Source organism: Accipiter gentilis, unplaced genomic scaffold (assembly GCF_929443795.1).
Source record: "Accipiter gentilis unplaced genomic scaffold, bAccGen1.1, whole genome shotgun sequence".
NCBI lineage: Eukaryota > Metazoa > Chordata > Aves > Accipitriformes > Accipitridae > Astur > Astur gentilis.
Window position 1 is genome coordinate 1,111,858 of NW_026060847.1, and position 12,269 is coordinate 1,124,126.

Consider the following 12,269-nt stretch of genomic DNA (forward strand, 5'->3'; position numbering starts at 1 on the left):
TAGATGATTTTGGCCAATTCCTCCGGCCTTGGTACAAGGTTATACAGAGGATTTCACAGCAGCTGTTGGTAGTTGGTTGAATGTATAAAATGCAAGAGAGTTATATAATTCTATATTCCTATTACAATCGAATATGATTAATTCTAGCTAATAACAAATCAATACCAAATCAGTAACAAGGCGAGAGGCCGGTGGGCAGCGGGAGGCTGCGGGTCGGGCCGTTGCGGCGAGCTCGGCCCGGCGGCGGGGAGCAGGGCGGAGGGCAGCAGCGGCGGGGCCGGCAGGTGGGTACGGGCGGGAAGGGGACGGGAACGGGGGAGCGGGGGAAGAAGGAAGGAAGGAAGGAAGGAAGGGGGAAAGGGGAGGGGGAGAGGGGTCTGGTGATGGGTCAGGGATGGGGTCGATGAGGGGGTCAGGGATGGGGTCAGGGATGGGTCCAGGGATGGAGTCAGTGCTGGGGTCAATGATGATGGGCTCAGTGCTGGGGTCAATGATAGGCTCAGGGATGGAGTCAGGGATGGGGTCAATGATGAGTCCAGGGATGGGTCCAGGGATGGGGTCAATGATGGGCTCAGTGCTGGGGTCAATGATGGGGTCAGTGACGGGTCAGGGATGGTCAGTGAGGGGCTGGGGGCCACTTGTCTGGGAGGTCCAGCCGTGGGGTGGGCGCAGTGATCAGCTGGGTGGTGCCGTTCAGGTTTGTGCACCCTGTGCGGGTGTAGCGTGGTTTGGAGTGATGGGGGGGTGCAGGCAGGGTGGGCTGCGCTGTGCAGGGGTGCAGTCTGTTTTGGGTGCTGGGGGAGGTGCCCTGGACAGACGTGTCATTCATGCTGGGGAAGCAGAACCAGGCGCTGGTGAGCCGGTGCAGCGGTTCCTCCTGCGCAACATTCTTAGGAAAACTCTCCTTTTTCTTTCCTTTTCCTTGCTCCTTCGCTTCCAGATCTCCATGGTCGCAGTTTGTGCTGCCTCACCTCCAGCACAGCGTGCAGAATGAAACGACGGTCACAGAATTCGTCCTCCTGGGGTTCTGCAGCACCCCAGCCCTGCAGCGCTGCCTCTTTGGCCTTTTCTCTGCCCTCTGCTCTGCCACTCTGATGGGAAACGCACTTGTCTTTCTGCTTATCTGCCTGGACTACTGCCTCCCCATGTACTTCTTCCTCTGCCACCTCTCCATCGCGGACATCTGCTACGCCTCCAGCAATGTCCCCCGTATGCTAAGGAGCCTCCGTGGACAAGGCAGAACCCCCTCCTTTGCTGGGTGTGGGGCACAGAGCCATCTTTATTTAATCTTTGCACTTACAGCGTGCGTGCTGCTGGCCGTCGTGTCTCATGTTCGCTACGTGGCAATCTGCCGTCCCCCGCGCTATGCCCTCATCGTGATCTGGAGGCTGCGCCTCACCCTTGCCACGGTTTTGTGGGCTTTGGCGTTCGTATTTGGTACACTGCAAGCCTCTCTGGCTTTACACCTGCCTTTCTGTGGCCCCTGCGAGGTTGTCCACTTCTCCTGTGAAATTCTTGCTGTCTCAAAGCTGGCCTGCCCTGCCGCTCCTGCCAATAAAGTCCTGATCTTTGCTGTTTGTGTGTGCTTCTTCCTCTTCCCTTTAGCCCTAATCCCGATTTGCTCCCTGGACAGCCTGGCCACCGATCTGCGCATCCGCTCTGTGCCAGGATGGCACGAAACCACCTCCACGTGTGGCTCCCACCCGACCGTGGTGGGTGTCTTTTATGGAAACGCCATCTTCGTGTACGCGGGGCCCGGGAGCGGTAACTCCTCTGGGAGGGAGAAAGTTCTTTCCCTTTTCTACAGTCTCGTCAGCCCCAGTTTGAACCCCGTCATTGACAGTCGGAGGAACAAGCAGGTGAAGGAAGCCTTGCTGAAGCTTCAGAGAAGGAAGAGGGTCTTTCATTCTGTCTAGCTGGCGCTCTAGGCTTTCACCTGTCTCCTGTCTTTCTGCTCTTTCTTCTTGAGCTCTTGGGGTATTTCTCATGGAATGTTAAGTGGTTAAAAGTGTCCTCGTTTCAGCTTGGATAGAGTTAACTGTCTTCCTAGTAGCTGGTACAGTGCTATGTTTTGAGTTCAGTATGCAAAGAACCTTGATAACACTGATGTTTGCAGTTGTTGCCGAGGAGTGTTTAGACTAAAGTCAAGGATTTTTCAGCTTCTCATGCCCAGCCAGCGAGAAAGCTGGAGTTGCCACAGAACACAGCCAGGGCACCTGACCCAAACCGGCCAACAGGGTATTCCATACCATGCGACATCCCATCTAGTATAGGAACTGGGGAGTGTGGGGGGGAATCACTGCTCGGGGACTAGCTGGGTGTCGATTGGCGGGTAGTGAGCAATTGCACTGCGCATCAATTGTACATTCCACTCCTTTTATTATTGCTGTTGTCATTTTATTAGTGTTATAATTATCATTAGTAGTTTCTCCTTTTCTGTTCTATTAAACCATTCTTATCTCAACCCACGAGTTTTACTTCTTTTTCTGGATTTTCTCTCTCATCCCACTGGGTGGGGGGGGAGTGAGTGAGCGGCTGGGTGGTGCTTAGTTGCTGGCTGGGGTTAAACCACGACAGAGACAGAGTCACAGCAGCACAGAATGGATGCTGAAAGGGACCTCTAGAGGTCATCCAGCCCACCTCGGCTGCTCGAGCAGGGCCAGCTGCAGCAGGCTGTGAGTCTGCTTCTCGAAGGTTCTATTGGCTGCGTTGCTCCCAGGCTGCGGAGTTCGCATGGGGAATGAGCAATGAAGAGGGATGAAGTTTCCAGGCACTTTCTGGCTGGTGCAGTGATTTTTTTTTCCTTCTGATTTTTTCTTCCCCCTTGCTGGTCTTGCAGCTGCCCAAGGTGCAGCCAGACCAGTGGAGGAGGGTCCCTGCCTGGCCTGCAGCTCCCTCCCTCGCCATTCTTGGGGTGATTTGGGGTTATTTTGCTGTGTCAGTGAGGCAAAGCTGGGCTCTCCGGGGCTGAGTGCGCTGGGACCCGAGGAAGGCCGTGATGGTCTTGAGGCTTTGAAGGGCTGTGCACCGAGCCCTGTCCCCGCTGGAGGGGACGCTGGTGGTGTTCAAGACGAAGGCCTTGCAGCCCTTGTTGTCATGTGTGCCCGTGTCCCCCCCGGCCCCCAAGGTCTGTCGTCGTCGCAGGGGCTCTGTGCTGCTTTCTGCGTGGGGCCGTGTCCGTGAGTCCTGCAGGGACCTGTCTGTCCTGGCCTCCCCACCAAAGGGCTGCTCCCCCTGGGGAAGGGGAGAGGGGAGTCGTCCGCGTCCCGCCCCACCGTTGCCTGCCCCGCTGGTGGTGACTGGGCCCTGGGGGTGGCTGGGTTCCCCTCGGGGCTTGCTGGCTCAGATCTGAGGCTCAGCGGGGATTTTGCACCTCTTGGGGGCTGTTTCTTGGTGCCCCCTGCTCTCCCTCCCCGTCCCACACAGGCACCGAGCAGTTCTGGAGAAGGAGCTTTTAATTGAAAAGACAAGAGAAAAGGTCCCATCCAAGCTGGTCTAACCCCTCCCTAGCCCCCCCCGCCTACCCCCCCTGCCATATACCCCACCCCTCCTCTCTCACCCCCCCCCACTCCCCCCATCTCCATCCCTCTCACCCCTGTCTAATCCCCCCACACACACACACACCCTCACGTTGGCTGCCAGAGCCCTGCGCTTTCTGGGTGCCATTGGCAAGGAGCTCTGCGCCTGCCTCTTCCTCCGCTTGCCGGCCGTGGCAGGTGGGGACGGTGGCAGGTCCATCCCCGCATCCTGCCACGGCTCCTGGGGCTCCATCCCGCCGCCGTTGACTATTTTGAGGATCAGCATGGCATTGCTGAGCTCAGGGATGCAGTAGTCGGGGGTGAGCATCTCCTCAGGCAGCGAGAGCAAGCTGAAATCGCAGTCGGGGGTGTCTGTGCTGGTGCCAGCAGCATCCCCGGGCACGGAGCCTCTGCTGGGAGCATCCTGGCTGACCCCCACTCTATCCAGGGAGCAACCGAAGAGCCTTAGGGCCTCTTCCAGGAGCATCTCCTCGGACACTGCAAGGTCGCCTGCAGTGTCCCCAAGGGCTTCGTTGTTGGCGGCAGCGCAGGGGCTGGGGTGGACATCGCTGCCCGGCGGTGCCCCCACAGGGGTGGCCGTGCTGGGGATGTTGATCTGTGCCTCCCCGGAGGCACCCCAGCCTCCCTTAACCCTTTCCCTCCCCAGGAGGAGCTGGGGAGGCTCTTGGGGGTGGGGCGGAACACAGGGAGCCCCCGCATTCCTTCCAGGGAGACGCCAAAGAGTCCTTGGCAGCCAACAGCCAGAAGGGACCATGGCGCGGCCACCAATGCAGCTCCCACTGCCTGGGCCCTGGGGCCCCCTGGCACCCCAGCTTTTCCAGCCATTTTTGCTCCCCAAAACCTTCTACCCTCGAGGTAGGGACCAACGCCAACCCCTGCAGCCCAGGGACGCTCTTGGGGGGCAAGAGCAGAGGTGACCGCCGGCCATCGCTCCTGTCTCATTCTCTCAGGCTCGGCCAACCTGTGCCGCCTGCCCGCACGGGAGCAGCCCTTCCCTGCACCCCGGGCACCCCAGGCACCGCCAGCAGGTATGGCACCCCAGTCTGCTCTGGCACCTTCGCCATCCCCATCACACCCGTTCCCCTGGCACTTTTCGCATGGGGGTTCAGCAAGCCCCGGTGAGCATCCTTGCCCTCGCCCGGGCGGCGCGTGCCCAGTAAAACCCATCTGCAGAGAATTCCCCAAATATTTGGGGCCACCTCTCCCCTTTCACCTCCTAGATGCGAGTCTCCTCCCCGATTTGCAACCCCGTCCCACCGGCACAGCGGCTCACCCCTTGGGGATCGCCCCGGCCACAAGCTCCCCACGCCCCTGGCCCAGAGCTGGGGGATGTCGGCCATCGGGGCTGGCTCGGCAGGTGCCCCTGGACAGTTCCCCCGGCCCAGCACGGCTCCCCCTCACCCACACAGGTCTGCAGAGGGCTCCATGTGGCTGCCTCTTCGACCCCCGGGTCTTCCGCATCCAGTGGACAACCACCGACCTGCCTCCACCGGCCACCGCCACGCTCGGCCAAGGCGCCGCTTCTCTGCCAGGTGCTGCCCTGTGGGGTCCCGGGGGCTGCGGGGCCCCCCTGGCCTGGGCAGCCCCAGGGACCCCCCAGGGCCAACCACAATACCTTGCACCCTATGAAAATCAGAGGTGTGGGGTGGCCCCAGGCCCTCTGGAGCTGCCAGTGTCCATCCCTGGCTACCAGCACAGCGAGGGGCAGTTGGCACAGATCAACATCCCCAGCACGGCCACCCCTGTGGGGGCACCCCTGGGCAGCAATGTCCCCCCCAGCCCCTGCGCTGCTGCCCACAACCAAGCCCTTGGGGACACTGCAGGCAACCTTGCAGTGTCCGAGGAGATGCTCCTGGAAGAGGCCCTAAGGCTCTTCGGTTGCTCCCTGGATGGAGTGGAGGTCAGCCAGGATGGTCCCAGCAGTGGCCCCATGCCTGGGGACTCTGCTGGCACCAGCAGAGAGGGGAGACGGATGGCCCCAGCCCCTCCAGCGACGCCAACACGCATCCCCGGCTACGAGGACATCGAGGGGCCACTGGCCAAGATCAACACCTGCGGAATGGCCACCCCTGTGGGGGCACCCCCAGGCAGCGACGTCCCCCCCAGCCCCTGCGCTGACCCCCACAATCAAGCCCTTGGGGAGCCTGTAGGTGAACTTGCAGCGTCTGAGAAAGTGCCTCTCCATGAGGCCCTAGTACTCTTTGATTGCTCCCTGGATGGAGTGGGGGTCAGCCAGGATGCTTCCAGCAGGAGCTCCGTGCCCGAGGACGCTGGTGGCACCAGCGCAGCCACCCCCAACTGCGACTTCAGCTCGCTCTCACTGCCTGAGGAGATGCTCACCCCCGACTACTGCATCCCCGAGCTCAGCGACATCATGCTGAGCCTAGAAATATTCAACGTCATCGGGATTGAGCCCCGGGAGCTTTGGGAGGATGCCAGGATGGACCTGCCACCATTCCCACCTGCCACGGCAGACAAGAAGAGGAAGAGGCAGGCGCAGAGCTCCTTGCCAACGGCACCCAGCAAGCACAGGGCTCTGGCAGCCAACGTGAGGGTGTGAGGGGGGATCAGACGGGGGTGAGATGGAGATGGGGGGAGTGGGGGGTGGGAGGGGGACCAGACAGGGGTGAGATGGAGATGGGGGAGTGGGGGGTGGGAGAGGAGGGGTGGGGCATATGGCAGGGGGGGGTGGGCGGGGGGGGCTAGGGAGGGGTCAGACCAGCTTGGATGGGACCTTTTCTCTTATCTTTTCAATTAAAAGCTGTTTCTCCAGAACCGCTCGGTGCCCACGTGGGAGGGGGAGGGAGCACAGGGGGCACCAAGAAACAGCACCCAAGAGGTGCAAAAGCCCCACTGAGCCCCAAATCCGAGCCAGCAAGCCCCAAGGGGAACGGAGACACCCCCAGGGCCCAGTCACCACCAGCGGGGCAGGCAACGGTGGGGCAGGACGCAGACGACTCCCCTCTCCCCTTCCCCAAGGGGAGCGGCCCTTTGGTGGGGAAGCCAGGACAGACAGGTCCCTGCAGGACTCACGGACACGGCCCCATGCAGAAAGCAGCACAGAGCCCCTGCAACAACGACAGACCTCGGGGGCCAGGGGGGACACAGGCACACACAACAGCAAGGCCTGCAAGGCCTTCGTCTCGAACACCACCAGGGTCCCCTCCAGCGGGGACAGGGCTCGGTGCACAGCCCTTCAAAGCCTCAAGACCATCACGGCCTTCCTCGGGTCCCAGCGCACTCAGCCCCGGAGAGCCCAGCTTTGCCTCACTGACACAGCAAAATAACCCCAAATCACCCCAAGAATGGCGAGGGAGGGAGCTGCAGGCCAGGCAGGGACCCTCCTCCACTTGTCTGGCTGCACCTTGGGCAGCTGCAAGACCAGCAAGGGGGGAGAAAAAATCAGAAGGAAAATAAAAATAAAAAACACTGCACCGGCCAGAAAGTGCCTGGAAACTTCATCCCTCTTCATTGCTCATTCCCCATGCGAACTCCGCAGCCTGGGAGCAACTCAGCCAATAGAACCTTCGAGAAGCAGACTCACAGCCTGCTGCAGCTGGCCCTGCTCGAGCAGCCGAGGTGGGCTGGATGACCTCTAGAGGTCCCTTTCAGCATCCATTCTGTGCTGCTGTGACTGTCTCCATCATGGTTTAACCCCAGCCAGCAACTAAGCACCACCCAGCCGCTCACTCACTGCCCCCCCCCCCCTCCCTCCCCCATCCAGTGGGATGGGGGAGAAAATCCAGAAAAAGAAGTAAAACTCGTGGGTTGAGGTAAGAATGGTTTAATAGAACAGAAAAGGAGAAGCTACTAATGATAATTATAACACTAATAAAATGACAACAGCAATAATAAAAGGATCGGAATGTACAAATGATGCGCAGTGCAACTGCTCACCACTCGCCGATCTGGTTGACTGTAACAGAGGAGCCTCCAGGCAGCTCCTGCTTGGTACCAGCGATTACGCCACCTGCGCGGCCCTGCCGTTACCTAAAGTGCAGCAAGAAGTCCGCGCGCGAACATCCTTTACGCATAGAGATGTTTTCTTCTAAGAAAAGTTGTATAACACCGTGAATGACCAAAAGGAGGAACTTCTCCACAGGCAGGATCTGTACAGTGTACCAAGAGAAAATCCATCTGGGGTCTGCCCAATGCTGCATGAATGCAGGGTCCCCAGCATCTGAAGGGACCTAAGATTTACTTGCTACCAGGATGCCTCTTCTTCCTGGCTACGTCGCCTCCCAAGATCTTGCCCACCCCCAGCCTACTGGGGAGGGGAGAATGTTAGAGAGACAGCCTTGATGCTGTGCCAGCACCGCTCAGCCATGGCCAAAACACTGCTGTGTTATCAACAGCTTTCTAGCTACCAGTACAGAGCACAGCACTACGAGGGCTGCTGTGGGGTAAAGGAACTCCAACTCAGCCAGATCCAATACAGAAGGAAAGCGGAGAAACAACAGAGGGAGCAGCCCAGGGACACAGAGCCCCAGGTCTCATCTGGCCACTCCTGTGACCATACGGTGTATTCAAAATCAAATACCTGAAGTGCTCCCTTAGATGCAGTTTACACCCAGGGGACAAGAAGGTGGCAGTTCTGCATTTTGCAGCTCCCAGGCTGATAGCAGAGCCAAAGCAAAAAAAACAAACCCAAAACCAAACCAACCAAGAGAGGTAAAACTGGAGCGCAGGGAGCAAATGCTTTTCTTTCACCTTAGGCCAACTGCTCGGACGCTCTCTATGCTGCCCTGCCACAGAGGGCATCCCTCTTGTACCAGTAACAGACATAAGAGTGAATTAAAGCCAGGACCCCAAACCAGACCAAAAACCCGGTCGTGATCAAGAAAGAAAGTGGAGAATGCATCAAATATAAGAAAAAATTATTTTGGACATTCCCAGTTTACATTTGAAAAAAAGAGGAAAAAAAAGAGGAGGAATTGGGTATTAAAAGAAGAGCACTGAATGATAAAGCAGTAGCAGTCCCTCTACCACTACAAACCCACACCCCCACACGCACGTACGCACACAGACTTAACACCACCAAACTCCCCTTGACTGTGACCTTCACCTCAGCTTGCTGGTCTAGAGATACTGAATGCCTGAAGCACACCAAGGATAACTGAAAACATCTGCATGGCTTTAATGGGAATCCTCCAACTGAAACAAAGCGCTTTCTCCCTCTGTCTGCGTTGGCACATCCCCGAGTCATGCTCTCACTCCTCTCCTTCAAAGTCAAGATTCCTAAACGTGAAAAGCGGGAGTGGGGAAAGGCGAAGGGGAGAGAAAAAGAGGGAGAGCATCATCAGTGGAAGACCTGCCACCTGCTGCTGATTCAGCCCTGTTTGGGGGACCACCCCAGCAGAGAGGAGCTGGTTTACATGCCACGGTCCACAATGCCTGTTCCCAGGGACAGGCCGTTTGCTCAGCCTTGCCGGCCAAAGCGTGGGAAAAGCGTAGGCGTGCGCCGTCGCTTGCAGAGTAGCACGGTCACGTTCACGTGCAATCCTTTACCTTTTTCCTCCCTGGATTCAAAGGGTTTCTGTCTTCAAAGTGAGAGCCTTCCATACGGTCATTTGTGACATTTCATCCAGGATAACAATCTCAGAAGGATCAGTCCTGCAATAAATATTTTACACAGCAATCCGTGATTATGGGAACTGATGCCACCAAGAGCATTAGCATCAGCAAGAGGAACAGCGGAGCCCCGAGAATCAAAGCTCCGCATAAGTGTGGGGGATTTTGCTGGATGAGGAGTTTTGGGAGGCAAGCCGGGGAGCTGCAGAGCAACAGCTCTGTGCAAAGGCTCTTGCTGGGGCTTAGCCCCGGTCCAGGTTCCTAAGCCACTGCTCGTACAGATCACGCCTGCAACTCCTCATGTGTTAAGTATGAGGATCTCCAGCTACCGTAAAGGCACTGATGAGGCAAGGTTTGAGGGTCAAACACGAGTGCTGCAGCCACTCTGCTTGCGGTCAGAGCCCTGCAATCACTTCCTGCAGCCCTGCCCCCAAATTTGGTTTTCCCACCAAGCTGCCTGCTGGTTTCTGTGGGATGCCCCACAAAGAGGCAAGTGGAGAAAACTCTGCCAAACACCTTCAAGCTAATCTTGCCGGGGGTCCTGGCGCTTGGTGGAGCTTTACCTGTCACTGCTTTGCTTTGGGATATCCACGTCACTGGTCTTCCCCACGTTCAGCTGAACTGAACTTGCAGCAGCAGCAGCTTCCATCACCCTCCTGGACTCCTGATGTAAAAAAGGGACAAATCACGTTCTCTGTCTTTGATCAAAGTGGAGATAAGCTGAATGCCCAGCACAAACTTAGCAGTCTGCCCTCCGCTTCTGCCCCTTGGCAGCTATAGGTATTAGTGCAGCAGGGAAGAAACCGTTCACTCCAAAGATTTCGGGGCAGGGGGACTGTGTGTTCAAAACACGATTATGAGCAAGTCTTGCCAGCAGCAGCAGCAGCAGCAGCATCTAATAATAATCATCATAATGATAATGACCTTTGTGAAAAACGACTCGTTTTAAAAATTACACCTGTATTCAAGCGTTCAGCTCACTGCTACTTGAGGAAACAAAGGTTACAAAAGTTACAGGCTATTGGGATCTATTTCGATTGAGTGCTGATCTTCCCCCAACATTTCCAGACAAGCTGTAAGAGAAACAGGCAATCTCACAGCCACACGGAGATGTCCAGCCCCGAGGACACAGCAAGCCTTACCTCTTCTTCTTCTCCGGCTTCATTTCTGGCATCGTCCAACTTCTTCTTCCTTTCTGGCATAAGGTCATCCAGAAAGCTGAGCTCTCGCTTTGAGAAGCAGAAATCCATCGCTTTCCGGACAAAGACGAGAGCCAAAACCTTCATGAATAAGAGGGAAGATGCGGTGAGCTCAGAGACGATGCCACCTCTCACTCCAACACTGCAAACACCCCGCTGCTGAGCGGTGGCAGCTCTTACCATCATGGGAAAGATGATGGCGGCACGGGACACCTTGATGGTCCAGAGCAGGACGAGGCAGGTCAGCTGGATCGCCGTGAAGAAATGCACCTTTCGCAAGGGCACGTGCCGCAGGTAGATGAAATCCGGCTGGTGTTTCGCCGGCATCCAAAACAGCTTCAAGCGATCAAAGAACTGCGAAATAAAAGGGAAAGGTTGCCACCTTGGGACTGCGGCAAGTTTCTGGCCCTCTCGAGACGTGGAGGCACTTTGCAGCATCTCGCTTGCCGTCAGAAATCCTGGATCCCACCGCATTCCTCCTGGGAGCAGCACCCATTTTCCCTTCGCTCCATCTATAAACCGGCTTGGCCCTGAGAGCTGCCCACCAAACGGCAACTATTCCATGCCATTCCATTATTAGCATTTCTCGGCCCACTGAATCCCCCCGCGAGGATTTCCACCAGTGGTAGAAACTGCCTTCCCTTTGCACCAAATTCCCCCGCTTTTCACGTAACCAAACACTGACCTGCCCTAAACCCTGCAACAGAGAGCGCTGAACTTGCCTGGTCCTCCCAGCCCCCATATACCTCCTGTACCTCCACCAATCTCTTTTTTACACAAAAGAGTTTCATTGCTTGCTCTGCGAGAAGTTTTTCCCATGCCACTGCTTTTTTCCCTGCTGCTACAGAGACAAAATACCAGGGAGCCAACATGCTGCACGCTGTAAAAGAGTCCGTACCTGAATTCCTCTGAGTGACGACACACCCATGTAGAGAAAGACGCCATAAAGCACAGGCATTGGTATAAACTGGGGGGGGGAAAGAAAAAAAAAAGTAAGAATGCAATCGTTTCTTTTTCTGTATTGCATTTTCAGTATTACCACCCTCTTCCACAGGCACTGCCTAAAATTGCTTGAAGCTTTCCAGCTTCCATTCAGGCTTAGAGATGGGTCAGATTTTAACCATTTTTTTGCCATTTTGTGCGCACGAGTGAGCTAAGGCTCTGCTTTAGGCTGAACTTGGGAGTTACCTCTCCTCAGAATAATCCTATTTTCCAGAAAGGTTGGAGGAAAACAGGCGATTTCACCCGTGCTACCCTATGCCGCATTCTCTGGCGGTAGAAGAAACACTTCTGCCTATTCTTGGGGCAACAGGCAAAGGCCACAGGCCTCCTTTTAGCCTAGAGACAAGATTACTTTGTGGGAGGAACATGCAAGGAAGCCCACGGGGATGACCTCAGTGTGTTTAGCTCCTGGGAACGGCTGCTCCCGGGCATTTGGGGAGCAAATTGCAGCCAGTAAAGGGCTGCCTGTTTGAAAGACAGCAGATGTGCTGGTCTGAATATGCTCAACTGTAACCCATAAACATGGGCGGGCCTGAAAGACACCCAAAAATTCAAGCAGTTGCGTTGCTTGCTCGCCTCGAGCACACCAAACGGGGGCCTGAAGGGCTGCAAAGCCTAACCGAGGCTGGTTCCCACCGTGGGTCAAGCCCCAAGGGTTGGGATCACCTCCTCCTCCTCCGCTCCACAACTAACTACTCAGGCCTGCAGAGAGGGGACTGTTTTGCTGTAACCTCCAACAAGCTCGCAGTTGTTGGGTGGTTTGCATTTTCCTCTCACCTTTAACACAGAAGTGAAGAAGACGGAGCAGCCCATGAGCACAAAGATCAGCAAGCCAGTGACTCTCTGCTCTCGTATCCCCAGAAACTTGGGTTGTTCTCCTGGAGCTGAGCAGTCAGACTCTACTTTGAGGCTATTCACGTGGGTGATGGACAGGACGGTCGCAGCCACAAACCAGGGC

General features: G+C 56.5%; 1 protein-coding gene across 1 annotated transcript in view; it reads right to left on the reverse strand.

Annotated features, from left to right (window-relative positions):
* Positions 1 to 387: 387 nt before the first annotated feature.
* The window catches only part of LOC126036964 (electroneutral sodium bicarbonate exchanger 1-like), a 268,764-nt gene continuing 256,882 nt past the window's right edge, over positions 388 to 12,269 (reverse strand). Inside the window, exons 28-30 of the mRNA XM_049797191.1 lie at positions 9,048 to 9,152; positions 8,605 to 8,777; positions 388 to 971 (exon numbers count right to left, since the gene is read on the reverse strand). Coding sequence (XP_049653148.1) covers positions 9,065 to 9,152 — 88 coding nt within the window. The 3' untranslated portion in view covers positions 388 to 971; positions 8,605 to 8,777; positions 9,048 to 9,064. The remainder of the gene's footprint in view (positions 972 to 8,604; positions 8,778 to 9,047; positions 9,153 to 12,269) is intronic.